Genomic DNA, 18,585 nt, shown 5'->3' with positions numbered 1-18,585 from the left:
GCGTGCATTGGGCTTTATTCTTATAGCAGAGAAGTAATTAATTATGACTGTTTGTGAATTGGGACATTTAAATTTGCTTTATTTTTTTTTTTTATTTCCATTTAAATTTAGTAGGAGTCGGAGTCGGAGAATTTTTTGCCGACTCCAGGTACCCAAAATTGCCTCCGACTCCTCGACTCCGACTCCACAGCCCTGGTAATTTCAATGACATTATATGTAAAAGCAGGTTCTGAGTTTGTCCGAACCTTTGTTTCTAGTAGTCACTTACAAATTGGTTGGTGAAGTCTAAGGGCAGTGGCAAACAGGGAGATTAGTCACCCCAGATACATTTTCACTATTGCAAACGATGGCGACATGCCATCCCACCGGCAAGAATGTAAGTCACCAGTGTGATTGGTATATGATCTCTTCGGTCGCCCAAAGTTGCCTCGCAAAAAAACTTCAGGCGACTTCAGAAAACCGAAGCGTTGCGTATGCCATCCCACCGGCGATTTACATTCTTGCCAGTGGGATAGCATGTCGGGGAGATTAGTCGCCCGCAATAGTGAAGATTTATTGTGAGCGAATTATCTCTGTGTGTGCCACTGCCCTAATCCTTGTTTTAAGCAATGTATAGGTTCATCCTACAGAGCAGAGGCTCTGTAACATCCTCCAAAATTTACAAAACAGGAAAGAGTGCACTCTGGAGAATCAAATCAATAAAGTGTGATTCATTATTGTTTTATACAACACAACATGTTTCAGATCTACTGATCCTTCATCAGGTGCTTTTACCTAGTGACGGATCAGTGGATCCGAAACCTATTGTGCGGTATAAAAAAATAAAGAATCACACTTGATTGACTTGGTTCTTCGGAGTGCACTCTGCTGTTTCTAGTAGCCCTACACTTAAAGGACATGTAAACCCCACACACAAAAATGTAATCAGTGAACAGCCTCCTTGAAATTTTTTAATTTAATTTACCCGACACTCTGGTGTTCCAGAGGTTAACAGTTAGGCTGCAGCATTCCCTTAATCACTTGGATTTCCTTCTCCTCCTGTAACCCACTCGGCCCCCTCCCTCAGGGATTTGCTTTGGCTGTTGGCTTGTGGGCATGCTCAGTTGTTCCAAGCTCAGATTACTAAACACACCCTCCAGTCTAGCAGCCAATGAAGACATGGCATTGCTGGTTCCCATAGAAACTTAGCTCCTAACCCCCTCTCCTCAGCTTAGCTTAACCATTACAGTTCTCAAACAAAGTAGAACTTTTATCAGAGACATTTCTGCCTGTGTGAGCCTTGACCCTTGATGAAATTTATGCTGAATAAGGGTCTGTGTGTGTATGCTTTTTGCAGATTTAAATGTAACTGGTGATGTTTTGGAGAAAAAAATGGCTGCTGGGTGAAAGCTGTTATTTGCTTTAGGAATATGTGATGTTGCTGGCAAACAAAGGGGATTTATGCAGTACAAATGATGTCAATTGGGTGGGGAAGACCTGCCCAACTGATATACATTGTAGGAAAATTGTCCTTTAAAGGGAGGGCTGAGTTGGTTACAGGAGGAGAAGGAAATGTAAGTGATTAAGATGATGTTGCAGCCTTACTATTAACCTCTGGACAACCAGTGTGGCAGATATTGAAAGATTTCAAAGATGCTGTTCACTGATTACATTTTTGTGTGTGGCGTTTACATGTCCTTTAAAGGTGAGTTAGCGCACAGACATATTCAGATGGCCTGGTACAGAATATATTGATAATCTCAGCCACAAAAAGGCCATGCATGTGATATGTGCAGTAGAACGAGAGTGGGGAATAGGAGTGTGACATTCTTGCACTGAGTGTTGCCCTACTGATATATTTAGTTCCCTTTCCAGCATTGGGAAGAGTGGCAGCGTGCCAGATTCCTGCTGCTTGTGGTTAACCACTCTTACCGCACAGGAAAGTCAAGCTATGTGCAAAACCCTCTATAATTGCTCTTCTTTTTTGTATAAATATTTTTGGGGTATTCTCAACAGTAAAAGACATTATTTCTCTTGTTCAAGGTCTTCCTTACCCACTCACACCACATATATCCCACCCTTCTGCCATTTTTTTCTGTCTGTCAGAGACCTGTCTTTCTCATTCTTCTATAGCTTTTTTAACCAGGAGATGCCATGCAGTATATTCATCAGTCTCCAATGATACCTTTCTATTGAGTCTGAGTATTGTGTTCCTAATCATTTGCGTGTGTGCTGATTGTGCATGATGACATGCAAGTGAACCAAGGTTCTTTTTGAAGTATGCTGTATTTCTATTTGTCCCACCGACCCATGTGACCATCTGGTCCACACACTCAGCCAGCATAGTAATAGTCACAGCAGCAGGCAAAGAGGACTTGAACGCAACAGGCAGAGATACTGTAACATTATTTATATGTATTGATGTGCACTTGTCTGGGGAACACTTCCACGTGTACACAGGTACATCACAAGGCCACCAGCCCACCCCTTGTGTGGAGCTTATGCACTGAGGAGGTAACAGAACGAACAGTGATCGTATAGTGGATTTTCATATACAAAGAAATTTCAAAAAGTGAATATAAACATACCTGTAAAACAGTAGAGAGACCACTACCACTTTCAGGTACATCGTAAGGCTACCAGCCCACCTACATTACAACAGGCAGTTAATTCAGCATATCCCTATTACCATATTGCAGGATTTATAAAACTGAATGGAAATGCAGCATAGCTGAAATACATGACACATTACCATATAACAATCTCAGCACAGTGCAATATGCAGATCACAACAATCAGTGTAAGGATTAAATCATACAGTTTTCTCTTGAGCAGCCATTTTAGATACATGTGGTTTGCCTGTCTTCAACAGGGTCGAACTGGGCCACGGTCCAGACCCGACCCTTGCCAGCGCTCCCCCTGCTTACCGTTCCTCCCCTGACACGTTCAATTATGCGCACTCAGGGGAGGACGTAGGGTGGGGGGACCCTGCGTGGTTGCCCTGCGGGGGGGGGGGGGAAGAGGGGGTGCGGGGGACTCGGCTGGCAGGGGCCCCTGGGGCAGTAGCCCCGGTGGGCCCTGCACCCCCCAGTCTTACCCTGGTCTTCAATACAAAGTTTTAGTAGTACACACTTCAAAAACTGCTAAAAGTATGAAATTGCTATAGCTAAAGGTAAACAGAGGTATAGAACTTTTGAAATGATTAAAGCAGTAACAGACATATTACCTCTTCTGTGGAGTTAATGCACTGAGGAGGGACCAGACCAAATGACAGAACATACAAGGGGGGGGTTAAGGAAAGTCCATTAAGGACTATAGTCTGGCAAAAGATTCTGCTCAGTGTTTGGCTATGCTTTTTGCACAGAATTTTTCTGGTCTGTCAGAAACTATTTATAACTTAATTAGAACCTAATAAACCATAAAACATACAGTGTGGGACTGGCCCGCCAGGATACCAGAAAAACTCACAGTGGGCCCTCTTGCTCACCCAACCATTTGCTTTGGATGCCTATACCATGGCCATTACTTAATTCTATATGAGAATAAACAAAATAAATGATAAATGGAGGAAAGGATAGATAATAGTATGTAAAAAAAAAAAAAAAAAAAGTAATTAAGAGATTAAAGAAAGTGAGTGAACAGAGAAGGGGAGAGTGGGCTAAAGGTCTAAGGTTTTCTGATGGGCGCTTGGCGCCCCAGTCTGACACTGCATACAAACTTATATGTTGCTCTCAAAATGATTTCCTGTAAGGAGTAAAACCTCTTGCATATCAGGGATATATGTGGAGAATATTCATATACTTAGGTTAACTGTGTTACATATGCAGAGCCGTCATCAGCAAGTTATTTTTTTGGGGATCCCCACAATGAACAAAGTGTGTATTATCAAAATTTTTGGCCACATCCCTACACAAAAGATCAACTAGAAAGTAGGTAGGTTTTACTAGGAAAAATTGTTGAACTTGATGGTTTTTTGTTAACCACAGCTACTATGATACAAGCTCATAAATCATTTTACTGAAAAGCAGGGGGTCTGTCTATTAAAGAAACAGACCCTGGTGCTGCTGGGGGGCCCAGGAATTATAGGTGGCATTGGGAAGTTGACTAAAGCAGCTGCAATATTAGTTTATGGAAAAATGTCTTCAAACTAAAGTTTAGGGGCCCAATAATGTTGCCGTGGGGGCCAATAACCAGCTATTTAACTGCTGAGAAGTTCATATAGGTAATAGCTCCTATAATTCAGTAAATCGATCCCAATATAAATAGTTGGTGTTACTCTATAATAAGTAGTGCTTATAAATAGTTCCATAGATTGATGTGCTAATAAATCAGTCAGTTCATTGAGGGTCTGTGGAATTTTAATTTCTTTAATTTACTGGTGGTCTGTGGAGTTTGCCCTAAGTTTAAACCCAACACTGCCTGCCCTTGGCATACTCCTCTGTGTTGCAACTGTTTGATAAGAAAGTTCTGTAAGTTTCTTTGTACATTGCATAAGTTTCTGCTTACGTTTCTATGATAGTCACAAAAGTTATTTGGCTATGTGGTGTACCCACTTTGGTGGCCCTGTGTATATGTTTTATGTGTATTATGATTATATATATAATTGACCTGCTACTTTAAAGTGCTGGCCAGTAAGTTGTTGCTTTATAAATACTTCATGGTGATATGATTAATAACAGTAACTGCAACTGATGGCTTTGATGGCTACTTGTAACAAATACATTGGCGACAATATGCAAAGTGTTAGACTGTCTGCTAGGGATATGGAAAGAGAGTATCAAGGCTGCCTGCTACACAAAAACTTTATAGTGGGCCTCGATGAATATGTGAAACACTGTCATTAAGGGCTGGTGTAATAAGAAAAGTTTGCAGTGAAGAAATATGTGAAAACCAAAAGATTTGCTTTCAGAGAATATATGCACAGAGCCTGTCAATTTAAGTGTCAATAAAAAGTCAGTGGTGGGCAGTGAAATGAGAGATGGTACTGTTACAAGCCCCCCCTGACACCAAGACAAAGTTAATGATTTTCTTCTAGAGAACAAACATTCTTCTATAACATCGCATCTAGGCTCATTTGTTTCTCGTGTGTTCCACTGTTTCTTTTACATATTTAGCATCTTTAAAATTTATTTTAAACAGCAGTGGGTTTTTATCAGTTCAGAGTTGTTTTTGGATAATGGTAAATTCGTGTCTGTTTCCTCCTGCGGCAGATTAGGATTATGCTGTGTAATCATTCCCTGTATATTATACAAGCACACTGCAGCAATATCCCTGTCCTCCCATCCACATCCCAGAATCCTAGTGGGGAAAGGCACTTGAGTGAGTGCTTCTATTAATATCTCTAGTGGGTTTGGCGCCAGCACCACCCTGCATTTCTGCTTTTAACATGTGGTTCTCATAAATAAAGCTGCATGTTAATAATACGAGACTTTACGTAAAATTATTGTAAATGGAAAGAATGGGAAGATTATTACGGCAGTTGAATTAATACTGTATTGCTAGACACTGGGTCAGAGATAGTGAATAAATTCCTCTATTGCAGTAAGGCAGGGGCCCTAGTCTAAGGGGGGACAAAATATGTAATCAGAGATGTACTACCTGTGACCCTCAAGCTAAAATACAACTTCCAGAATCCCTGACAGCTTCCAACGGCTATAGTTCCACAGGTTGGACATCTCTAATGCAGATTTTACTTTTGCTCTTTTTATTTCCTATCTTCCTCTGCCCTTCCTTAAACTGACACTATATAATCCATGCTTTTAGAAAAAAAATCATTAAAAATTATACACCTTAAAGGAGTAGATTACTTTTAAGTTTTAGTATGATGTAGACGTTATATTCTGAAACAATTTGCAACTGGTCTTCATTTTTCATTGTTTGTGGCTTTTCAGTTAATTCACTTTTTTTTGTTCAGCAGCTCTTCATTTTAGTAGCTATCTGGTTGCTATGGTCTTATTAACTCTAGCAACTAGGCAGAGCTTTGAATGATAGAATGGGTTATAAACAGAAAGGCAAGTGAACTAGATCTCCTTGGGTCTGTAGTCTTAATTGCATAAACCAACCTGTGTTAGTGGATGAGATCAAATCCAAGACAGCTAACCAGTTTGGTTACAATTCCCTAACAGTTCCCTAACTTTTTTGATCATCAGCTTCTCTGGTTCATCAACTTGACAAGATAAATCAATTTGCCATCATACTCACTGTGTGTGCCAGATTCCGCACATGACTAGCAAAACCACAAATGCTGCTGCGCTGGTTTGTGTCTTTGAGTGAGGGTATTATAAGTAGAATGGGTCCTCAATTGACTATCCTGCCTATGGCCCTATGACTGACTAGAGTATATATACACAAATATATGAACACTGGGGTTGATTTATGAACACAGGTGCTTAATTACACACCTGCAATTCCCAGTGACTATGGCTAGTGCCACACGTAACATATGTAGCATATTTTTGGCAAGCCGAAAACCGATTGCTGAGAAATATGCTACATGCGCTTAAAAATCTTCCTACATGTAGCCAATATTTGCCTAAACACACTAGACTTTGCATTTCAGTGGATATCAGCTACAGGTACCTGCACCCGAGCGTATTCAATGCTATCGGGTGTAGGCACAGGTAGGAGGATTTTTAAGCCTATGCAGCTTATTCTTGGCAAGTGTTTTTCAGCTTGCTGAAAATACACTACAGGTATTGGATCCCTTATCTGGAAACCCTTTATCCAGAAAGTTCCAAATTACAAAAGGCCATCTCCCATAGACTCCATTATAAGTAAATCATTTTTAAAAATGAGTTCCTTTTTCTCTGTAATAATAAAACAGTACCTTGTACTTAATCCCAACTAAGATATAATCATTCCTTACTGGAGGCAAAACAAGCCTATTGGGTTTATTAATTATTTGGTTATATGATTTTTAGCAGACTTAAATTGTGGAGATCCAAATTATGGAAATATCCCTTATCCAGAATGCTCGGGACCTGGGGTTTTCCAGATAACAGGTCCCATACCTGTACATATACTACGTATGGCATTAGCCTTAGCCCACCAGTCAGGTCTTTGCTTTACTATTGGCATCTGCAGTTGTGCAAATTAGGGCTGTGATACACAGGGAGATTAGTCAACGCAACTTCGGAAGATCCCAGCCACATATGCCATCTCACTGGCGATTTACATTCTAGCCAGTGGGATGGCATTTCGGGGAGATTTGTCGCCCACGACAAGGGAGATTTGTCGCGCGGCGACTAATCTCCCTGTGTGTCACAGCCCTTTATAAATAAATCCTGCTGTGTGCAAGATAATGGTGCCCTTGTGTGAGTGATTTTTACTTCACCAAATGACTACCTTGTGAAACAAAGCACAACCTTGTCTTTTAAAAGCCCTGTAAATATGTACAGGAACCAGGAGAGTATGAAAGAGTTACTGAATATCTAATTCCGCTATCTACAATTCTCTACTTTTCTCTTTAGCAGCATGTGGCACTTGCCATCCCAGGTCATGCCTGCCATGTTTGTGGCCTTTCCTGGAAATGGGGCAGTTAGGTAACTGCACTTGATTGTAATAAATATTATTGTTTGTGAAGGGCTTTGTTATGAGGCCCACAGATATTAATGTTATGATAGAATTAAAGGCACAACAAATAGAGCTGCCCCACATCATCTTCATTTATGCTACCTGACATTGAAGTGAAGTAACAGCATGGCTGCCAACCTTATTGCACATTTCTGTTCTATAAAGAAAGTTATGGGGGACCTGTTTTGGGGAGTTAGCCTATGTCAGTTAAGGAGGGGGCCTGTACAAGGGCTTAGCTGTGGGTTTATTTATCCTTTAATAAGAAAATGCGTGAAAAGCTAGAAATTTTTTTTGCAACAGACAGTTTACCTTGCACTGCACAAATACACAGCTGATAAATCTTGTTTCCGTGTGTATGAGCCCTTAATGGTCTAATCCATGCTGATTTGCAGTATTCAAAGTGCCCTCCTGCAGGCAGTGCTTCCCTGGATGAAGTTAATGTTACCATGTAAAGAAAAAAAAAAAGCAAATAGATTTCGAGATTGTATTGTGCAGGTGGCCAACATCTTTCGTGTAGTTGGATGATTTTCTTTTAATATCAAGCTTTCACTAGAATAATTCTGTTAAAGCGATAATGTTGTCCAAAATTCCTGGATTCTTTGGTAAGCTGATGGCTATTAAAGATGGTGATATGCCATATGTAGCTGTTTGACTACAGCTGGACAGTAATATTACAGAATACATTATTAGTTGCAGAAGTATTGGGGTTAAAATGATATAGGTAGATGGACTGCAATTTCCACTCCCGGTGATATAATTTTTCTGCTTTAAGTTTTTGGATCTGGCACTTCTATAGGTAATATCAAGAGTGGGAGACATTGCTGGATAAGTAGATCATTTTTTCTGTTTGTGAGCGAGATGCGCACCTGTTGAAAGCCTTGAAGCTTCATGCAATGATAGGGAGACTTAAGACAGAAGGACTTCAATAAGTTTGTAAATGATGTTTACTCTACCTCAACCAAGAGTAAACCCAGTTTACACATAACAGATACACTATCTTGAGCTACCACACACAATTGTCACCCATCCTGCTCACCTACTGGCAGAATGGCAGAAGGCAATGCCTTGGAGTATATGTGCTTCATAGCTGCTTTCTAATAGCACATATTTATTTATAATGCTTTCTGGAAACGTTTCATATCTATTCAGTCTCATAGCCACTGTTTTCAACTATATTCATGGCCCAGGTCCAAGGGCCGCTTAGTGAGTGTGAAATGCTTTAAAATGATATGATGTATTGTAGACATAATGCAGATAAGACAGTATGTACAGTATGTGCAATTGTTGTAGATCCCGAGCCCCTCTGAAGAAAGGTATATATAGCTGCATTATACTTCTCTCTGCGTGTGATAAAATTCAAATACCTTAGAAGACTCATAAATAATAATTCTAAATAATACAAATATGCCATCTAAACAGCTTGATACACAGGGATTTCCCTGACCTTTACCAGGCCTGTTACTGAATAGTTTATTACCTCTGCATGAAAGGTTACCAGATCATATAAAAATTGGGGACGTGTCTACAATATACAGCTGGAAGGGATGCATTGATTTCATTTAATTGAAGTCCGTTTGCAATCAGTCCAGGCCAGCAAACTGCTTTTGTAACTATGTTTGAATGTTTATAGAATGATTTTGGTAGCCTAAACTAATGGACAAACATCTATGGAATAGAATACCTCGCTGTGCATCAGAACTGGCAGTACTAATACAAAAACAGAATTGTGTTTATATGGGTGGAGCTGATGTTGCAATAGATTCTATGCAGTTTATGTTTCTATATATAAATGTTACAAGCAGCCTTGGAAAAGCATTTTTTTTATTTTTAACAAGCAGAAAACAGTGACTTATTATAAAGAGTGTTTTGTAAAAATCATGCATTGTAACATTCTCTGACAACAGGAAAAACATTTTACATAGATAAAACTGACTAAAAAAAATACTAAAAAAAACTGTGCAGTGACCTTCATGCACTTTAAAGAGGCAATTTAGACCTATGTTTAACATGCCTTCAATGAAAAGGGCTTGTGCTGGACATTCTGCCTATTGTTTTTTTTATTTTTTTTTTTACAATAAACAGCACAGAACAGTGAAATTGAAAGCACTTTTGATATACACTGTCACCTACTGAAAGCAACTGTGGGAGGAGGAGAAAGGAGCTGAGCAAAATACAAATCCACGGTTTGCCCTCTGTATAATGATCTCCTCCTTTCTATAAGCCACAGACACAGGCTGCAGTAGGGGAAGGATGGGGGTTTATTCATACACAGTAATAGTGGTTTTACAAATTCCAGCAGAATGTAACAAAATGCCTTATTTTTTCATTCTGGCCATAATTATTTATTGCCCCTTTATATAGCTTATATACTGGTACCAGTTTATTGCCAAACACCTTCATTCTACTGTGCTTGGCATACTTACTTTCATACCAGTATGCTGTATACACAATATGCACAAGGGAAGTATGCACACACACACACACACACACACACACACACCACCCAGGGCTCATTTATAGCAGTGCACAGAAATGAAAGGTACGTGCATACCTGTTCTGAATTGTGTGCACAGTGTACTTGCACCTAAAATCACATGCAGATGTCATTTTGATGGGGAACAATAGAAACTACACAATTGGGTCAATTTATAATTTCCTTTAAAATTGGTTAAATAAGCTGTGCAAATTCAAAAATATTTCTAATATGGTTAGCTAGCCAAAAATTGAATCTATAAAGGCTGGAATGAGCGGATGTCTAACATAATAGCCAGAACACTACTTCCTACTTTCAACTCTCTAATCTTAGTCAGCGACTTGAGGGGGGCCACATGGGACCATCGCAAGTAGCATCAGAATTTAAAGATTGGCCCTATAGCATCAGCTTCTGAATTGCCTAACAAAATCCAGTATTGCATGCTCTTGTGCAAAGTTTAAAGGTCTGTATCATTACAGTTTTAGGGATACTGAACCTCTAGGCTGGTGCAGTAAGTTCAGTATATAAAATATGGCATTTAAAGCCAGCAGGTTGCAGTGTGGTTGTCCTACATATTGATGCTAGACAAGACATTTTTTCATACTGTTCTCCCTTCTCTTATTTAGCTCAGCGCCAACGTGCTAATCTTCCTGTGTACGAACATCATTGGCATTTGCACTCATTACCCAGCAGAGGTGTCCCAAAGGCAAGCCTTTCAGGAAACAAGAGGATACATCCAGGCTAGGCTACACCTACAAAGAGAGAACCAGCAGCAGGTAAGTACAAGTGATGGGGGTCCCATAAATAAAAGACTTTTAGATTGACATCAGCATTGGTATTGAGTCTGTGGCCAGCAGGGCTGGTTTAAGGCTAAAAAATTGTGGACATTTGTCCTAGGCCCTTGGCAATCCAGTTGTTTTTTAACTTCTAGTACCTCACCAATAGCTGAATGAAAACTGCAAAGGGGATGCTGGTAGTGTAACAACTGGAGGGTTGACATGCTTATTTATGGCATTGCCCATCCCACAGATTCGGGCTCAAATGCTCCAGCATTGCCATTTGTTATTTATTGAGCAGCCGCATGCTAAACTGTCTGACCATTCTTAGTAAATTCCCTCTGGGGCAGTTCTTAGAAAACAGTTGCTGCTTTTGAATTTGTCTTCTGAGCATGGATGGGTGATAACTGGGTAAATATTGGAACATTGCTTCCATCTTTAACACTTCACCGAGCCTGCACTAACGAAACTTGTCAATAACACTCCAAAAGTCCAAGGGACACTTCCTAGTCTTGTTGACCTTTCTGCTGCAAATGACATAGTTGACTACACACTGCCTTGTATACTTTCTGGTCTCCATGACACAGCTTTATCTTGGTTTTTTCACTAACCAGGCTTTGGCACGTATTTCCTTCCATTTTCCCATCTGAAAGGGGAAAGGCTTCCTTATAAGGTCCATTTTCTTGATGTTCTAGTGCTCCCTTGTGAAGTTATATTGATCTTCCTTAACTCATGCTTTCCCTTTTGGTATTAGCATATTTAAAAGACTTACATTATGTAATTTTAATTTAAATTCATGAATTTACTTTCTGTAAGGGGGTATATGTACAGTGTACTGGAGCTCAGATGGTTACAGTGCAATAAGCTTCAAAACCTAGTTTTTTTTCTTAATAACTATTTATTACTCTGGAGCAAACTTTTCCTTTCTTAAATCACTTTCCCCTCCATATGCAAAGCAGCACCTTCCCTGCTGCTAACACTTCCATCTTCTTTTTCCCTGTATTGAAATCTAAGGCAAGTACAGAAGTAGCATACAGAGCAGAAAGATGTAGGTACGGGTCCTGTGTGATTATGCAGGTTAGGGTTAGGTGTGGGTTAAGGTTTTGCAGGTTAGTGTTGGGTGCGGGTTGAGGGGTTTATGACCATCAGCTTCTCAAAGGGTCCATGGACATCTTTGCATTACATAATCATTTTAATCTAATTTGTTACCCCAACATGTGTTACATTGGTGAATCAAGCCACTACATGGAAAATGACACTAATACTGTAGATCACATGGTTATACTGTATTAGCTGCTGCTTCACCAGGGAAACAAAACCATGGAAAGGGTGGTGTGCAGTTTGAAGGTCACTAAGGGTAAGTTTTGGGATGAATGCTACTTGCAGTCCTGGATAACAGGGTGATTTTTGTGTTAGTGACTTGGTCACATTTGAAGTAGGCCAAACATCCTCGCATTGACTTACATTGCCATTTCCTTATAAGTACTCATTCTAGGCCTTAGCAGGTGATACGTGCCTGAAAAAGCATTTGTATCCATTTTTAGCCAACTGTTGCATAAAAAGTGCTTAATACGCTTTAAGCAGCCATGTACGATGTTACCCTAAGGTGAGGTCCTAAGCAATTGTTTCACAGTAAGCAGTGTGCGGCAATATGTCACAAGGGCTTGATAATGGTAGGGCTGGCACTACATCAGTATCTCTCATGACATTCCCAGGAGCGTCTTTTGCTTTCTGTCTTACCACGCCATGTGGCCATGGAGATGAAGGAAGACATCAACACCAAGAAGGAGGACATGATGTTCCACAAAATCTACATTCAGAAACATGACAATGTGAGGTAAGCAAAAATTGTATTTTTTTTCTTAATTTAAGACAGTAGGGTCTCACTTGGCCAGTGGTCATTGTATACACACATGTATGCATTTATCATACATATGGAGAGTGGGCCACATACCTTATCCAGTTATTCAGGATAATTGCTTTATCAGAATCTGTATTGGCTAACATTGCTACGAAAATGTGTAGCCAAATTGGCAGTGATCTGCCCATGTGGGAGTAATCACAGCTACTATACCAGTCTATGGCTTTACCTTGAGTATGTGCACCACTGCACAAAGAATAAACATTTAGGGGCTAAAATATATTCTGTCTCAAGAACTGGAATTGTAAATGTGGCCTTCCTATGGGATGAACTGCCTGGAAAATGGATTTTAACATTTCTTGCTGCTGGCACATATGCTAGCAGGAATTGAATTAATTTAATGTGTCCTTTTAATCACTATCCCCCCATTTTTATTTATTTATTTTTTTACAGTATCCTGTTTGCAGACATTGAAGGGTTTACCAGTCTTGCATCCCAGTGCACAGCACAAGAACTGGTCATGACACTTAATGAGCTCTTTGCCCGCTTTGACAAGTTGGCAGCAGTAAGTAGCATTTGAAACATACTTAATGGAACATTGTCAGTAACCTACTTCAAAGGCTTCTAGAACATTGTCTGCTTTTGTTATGATGGCTCATTGAGTGACTTGTTGTATATAATGTCAGCGTCATATTGGAAAACCAAAAACATCCCCCTATTCAACACTGCATCCCAGTTTTACAGCATGTATCCTGGTTAATCCCACTTTTCTGTAAGAAATATGTAAAAACAATAAATCAGTTTGGATTAAGTTTTTTGTTTGCTTGTCCCACTTTGCACTCTTTATTCTCCTTTACTAAAAAATCCCTTAAATGTCTTAAAGTGTCATATTGCCACTCATGTGCTTCACGAATGCTTAGATGTAAAAATGAAATTTGCATATAATAAGCTTTTGTTTACTAGGAGAAGAACAGTATGTGTGAATTTACACACACTATATTCTGTTTTCATTGTCTCATTCAATCTTCTAGGAGAATCACTGTCTGAGAATAAAGATCTTAGGAGACTGTTACTACTGTGTCTCTGGGTTGCCTGAAGCTCGTGCAGATCATGCTCACTGCTGTGTTGAGATGGGAGTGGACATGATTGAAGCCATTTCGTAAGTATAATGGATAGGCAGATAGACATCAGACAACCTGCATGTGACCTATATAAGAAATCAAACGCCCCTCTTCTTACATTATTCTAACAACTTATTTGACCTATGAATAGAAAAGTATAGGAAGTTTGTCATGTAATCACTGCTAATTTACAGCTGATACCCTTTTAATGGCAGCCCTATTGGACACCACTGTTTGACTTTTTGAGTAACTTCCCTTTAACCTCTTGGTCCATTCTGCTATGAATTTTTTTTTATGAACCAATGTGTGTTCTCATTCTGAACCTTCTTGCTTAGGTTGGTTCGAGAGGTGACTGGTGTTAATGTCAATATGCGTGTGGGGATACACAGTGGCCGTGTTCATTGTGGTGTCCTTGGTCTGCGCAAATGGCAATTTGATGTCTGGTCCAACGATGTGACACTGGCCAATCATATGGAGGCTGGTGGTAAAGCTGGGTACGTGACCTGTTTTTTTTACGTCATAATCCATTATGCTTATAAACTGTAGTCCCAGTCTGAAATCTGTTGATTGGCAAGAGAATGATCCCAATATTCAAGTTATGTTGCAATCACTGCAACAGCAAACACTGTTGAAAGAAGAAAAGCACCTATAAGTGACTCTGTCCTCCAGCTTTTGGACTTCACAGAAGCTGTGATACTGATTCCCTTGGTAGATGTCATCCCATGTTCTGCTGATGTAAATAAACATATGCAGAAAGTTTGATTTTCTGCATGTAGATTGTTTTATTTTCTACTTGATATAGGACTCGTATTACTAAGGACTGATTGAATGCTCCTTATTCTTTCTATATATAATAGACTGTAAAGTGTCAGGTTAAGTTCCCAAGATTTTTTGGGCTTTTAGAAGTCATTTAGTTGTTAACCCCTTAAGACTGTATAAACCCTGTCAATAACAGTGCTGGCTTTGCTATTTTTTAAGCAGTCACTCACTGAGTATTGAGACTAAGAGAACAGTGTTCACGCTTAGCTCCTGCAATTAAACTCAACTGCTCGCTGAGAAACAATCATTGTCATAACTGGTGACTGTTGCTATAGCATGTCCTTCCTTAAAGGGCATGTTTTTCTGGTTGCTTGTTATTATCCTAGTGACCAGACAGGAATTTTAAAATAAAAATGAAAGTTATATAGTAAAGAAAAATAATCCTTTAAAAATCAAAATAGCACTAAACTTGAAGCTTCTCACAGTTTGGGCTCAGTCATCAAAGGCATCCAAGAGCCCGTGCTTAGCAGCCCTCAGGTGCATATATGATACATTTTGTTTGCAAGAAAAAAAACTATTAGACTGTTAGTGTAGATAAGATAAACACTGGAAATCAAACCTTAAAGAAACTGTAACACCAAAAAATTAAAGTGCATCAAAGTAATATATTATGTACAATTGGCCTGCACTGGTAAAAGTTGTGTCTTTGCCTTCGGAAAGACTAAAGGTGGCCATACACGCACCGATATTATCGTACGAAACCTCGTTTCGTACGATAATCGGTGCGTGTATGGCATGTCGGCGAGTTGACCGATATCGCAGGAAGCTGCCGATATCGGACGACTCGCCGATCGGACAAGTTTGAAAATTTTGATCGGGCGCCATAGAAGGCGCCTGACCAAAATTCTCCCTTCAGAGCTGAATCGGCAGAAGGAGGTAGAAATCCTATTGTTTCTACCTCCTTACCTGCCGATTCAGTCCTGAATGGTGTGTGGCGGATCTTACGATGTTTCGTGCGACCGATGGTCGTACGAAACATCGTCGGATCGCCACGTGTATGGCCACCTTTATACAGTTTATATAAACAGAAATGCTTTGTAGCTATTGGGGTTAGATATTCAAATTGAATAAAGCAGAAAAGGCAAAGGTTACATAGCAGATAACAGATAATCTGTGTAGATTCCCATTGTGTTTTACAAAGCCTATCTGTTATCTGCTATGTAACCTGTGCCTTTTCTCCTTTTTCCAGCTTGAATGGCTGCCCCCGTGGCTACACAGCAGCTTGTTTATATAAACTATAGTAGTGTTCCTGAAGCAAACACACAACTTGTACCAGTGCATGGGAATAGTGCATTACATTTTAATTTCTTTAAATGACAAGGGAAGCCTAAATCACTTGGGGGTGCCAAAATGTTAGACACCTCCAAGTGACTTTAATCGCTTACCTTGTACCCCGGGCTGGTGCCCCTGTTATCAGAAAACAGCACCAGCCTGGGGACCCGGGGACGAGCGCTTCCGCCTTCGTTTTGCCGGGACCCCACGACAGGCGCATGTGCATGAGTGAAAAGCCGACTTCTCTGTTAAAGTTCGGCTTTTTCACTCTACTGCGCATGCGCGCGAGCGAAGACAGAAGGAGGAAGCGCTGCAGCTACCCCGGGCCTGGTGCTGTTTTCTCCTAACGGGCACCAGCCCGGGGTACAAGATAAGCGATTTAAGTCACTTGGGGGTGCCTAACATTTTGGCACCCCCAAGTGACTTTGCCTTTCCTTCTCCTTTAAAACATTTTTGGTGTTACTGTTCCTTTAACATTTATAAAAAAATAATGTACTGGTTAAATTCTTATGCTATAAGCAGATAATTATTGTTGAATATAATATATTATCTTAGGGCTTGAATTCCTTATGAGCAGATTCTTTACCAGTATTCTTTCTGCTCGGCTTTGAAAATACTGTTCTCATCCTTCATCACCACAAAATATTCTGGCACTAGTTCAAGGAAATTTCTGCCGAATTTATAATGTTCTCTATTGTTAGTTGCAATTAGAAGTAGCCATCGTTTTAGTTCTTAACCCAGCATTTCTGTTTGCAGGCGGATACACATTACAAGTGCAACGCTGAAATACCTAAACGGAGATTATGAAGTGGAGCCAGGTAACGGGGGCGAGAGGAACGCGTACCTAAAGGAACATGACATAAAGACCTTCCTTGTGACAGGATGCAGTCAGAAAAGGGTAATTTGAAGGATGTTGCCCTTTGTCATTTCTCAATGAATTAACCTAGTTGTACCTGATATCTTACAAACCAGATGACCTGATGCAATAGTTTCTGGGTTTCTGTGTGCTTGTACTTAAGGGATTAAAATGGTCACCGGCAATCTTGAATGAATACAGGGATTGTCATTGGGATTTGCAGTGCCCTTTTAAAATAAATTATTATGTGTCGTAGAATAAAGCATCTCTTGATTCTTCTTCTTAAATACATATATTCTGGGGTTTTTTCTAAAGCATATATAATAAATGCAGTACAGGTATGGGATCCCTTATCCGGAAACCCATTATCCAGAAAGCTCTGAATTACAGAAAGCCCGTCTCCCATAGACTCCATTTTAATCAAATAATTCAGAATTTTAAAACTGATTTCCTTTTTCTCTGTAGCAATAAAACACTACCTTGTAATTGATCCCAACTAAGATATAAATAATCCGTATTTGCTGCAAAACAATCCTATTGGGTTTAATTAATGTTTTATTGATTTTTTAGTAGACTTAAGGTATGGAGATCCAAATTACGGAAAGACCCCTTATCCGAAATACCCTTGGTCCCGAGCATTCTGTATAACAGGTCCTATACCTGTACTACCAAAAAATCAGCACAGTAAGACTGAAGTTTATTCTAAAAACCATTGTTGCAAAGTTTAGGGCTGGCATGTGGATTAAACCAACTATTTCATTTGTTATCACTATTCTATTGCTTATATTCCTAAAATACTGATGAGGTGGAAGCCCTTTTATTACCTTTGGAAGAGTGTTAATGTACAACCTTGGCCTTCTAGCTCATAACCTACAACTGCCAGTTTCAAGGGATGCTGGAAGCTGTAATGCAAATGTGATAACACTTTGATTCATGATTGATTAAATGATGAAGTTTTCTCACGCTCTATTTAAATAGTCTGTCTTCCTGCCTGTGAATGTGTATTTCTCTGCATCACCAGAAAGAAGAGAAAGCAATGATGGCGAGGCTACAGAGGGCAAGGGCCAACTCCAATGAAGGTCTCACACGTGTCTGGGTGCCTGAGCGATCGTTCCCACGCAATAAAGGCTCCAAGGCTTTCCGACAAATGGTAGGCATAGAGAAAACATTTGTCACCAGTTCACATTTGCAATTTCATATTGTCAGGAGTGGTGTCAGGCTGACAAGGAGCTGTTTTCCACTGAGCGACTGCAGCAGGCAAAATGCCCTGTGTGCCACTGCTTTAACAGATACTATTGTTTACACTCTGGGGGTCACTTATAAAGTTTGTGGAGTGCATGATTTTTTCACGAATGATTGTTTGCGCAAGTTTTCCCCTAAACGCTTACATTTTGTACTGCGGTGCCCATCTTTCCTTTTTTTTACGAATCACAGTGAAATTAAGTAACGGTTGGGGTAAACATGCCCTCTGAGCATGTTTATTATGCACGAATGTAACACTTATTTTCCCTTTGCAAATATAAATTTGCGGAATCAGTTTACCTATTATTCTGTCAGCCACTAAAGTTCTGGCATAACTCTGATGCAGAGTGTGCACAGAAAATATTTGCAATTTCTGAATATGCCATATTTAGAAAGCTTCAAGGACATTCGCACTGCGAAGAAAAATTTAGCAATTATGTTTGTACATTAAATGCATCAGTCTTGTCCAGCTTTATAAATACAAACACGGGCAGGGCAAATATGCTCAGTGTGAATAATTCTGCGTTGCACACATTTTATAAATGACCCCCACTGTATTTATGGAAAGCCCTTTATAGAATAAACTAGAACAGCAGGATATATAAGAAATATTA

At 39.8% G+C, this 18,585-nt stretch overlaps 1 protein-coding gene across 4 annotated transcripts in view; it reads left to right on the top strand.

Annotated features, from left to right (window-relative positions):
- adcy6 (adenylate cyclase 6) overlaps positions 1-18,585 on the top strand; it is a 106,525-nt gene that overhangs the window by 67,377 nt on the left and 20,563 nt on the right. For all 4 annotated transcript variants that reach the window (XM_012957773.3, XM_012957772.3, XM_031897146.1 and 1 more), the window contains exons 4-10: positions 10,651-10,800; positions 12,516-12,637; positions 13,115-13,226; positions 13,693-13,820; positions 14,118-14,276; positions 16,630-16,771; positions 17,751-17,879. In XM_012957773.3, coding sequence (XP_012813227.1) covers positions 10,651-10,800; positions 12,516-12,637; positions 13,115-13,226; positions 13,693-13,820; positions 14,118-14,276; positions 16,630-16,771; positions 17,751-17,879 — 942 coding nt within the window. The remainder of the gene's footprint in view (positions 1-10,650; positions 10,801-12,515; positions 12,638-13,114; positions 13,227-13,692; positions 13,821-14,117; positions 14,277-16,629; positions 16,772-17,750; positions 17,880-18,585) is intronic.

Source organism: Xenopus tropicalis, chromosome 2 (genome assembly GCF_000004195.4).
Source record: "Xenopus tropicalis strain Nigerian chromosome 2, UCB_Xtro_10.0, whole genome shotgun sequence".
Classification (NCBI taxonomy): domain Eukaryota; kingdom Metazoa; phylum Chordata; class Amphibia; order Anura; family Pipidae; genus Xenopus; species Xenopus tropicalis.
Note: the sequence above shows the minus strand (reverse complement) of the source record. Positions and strands in the feature narration are given on the sequence as shown.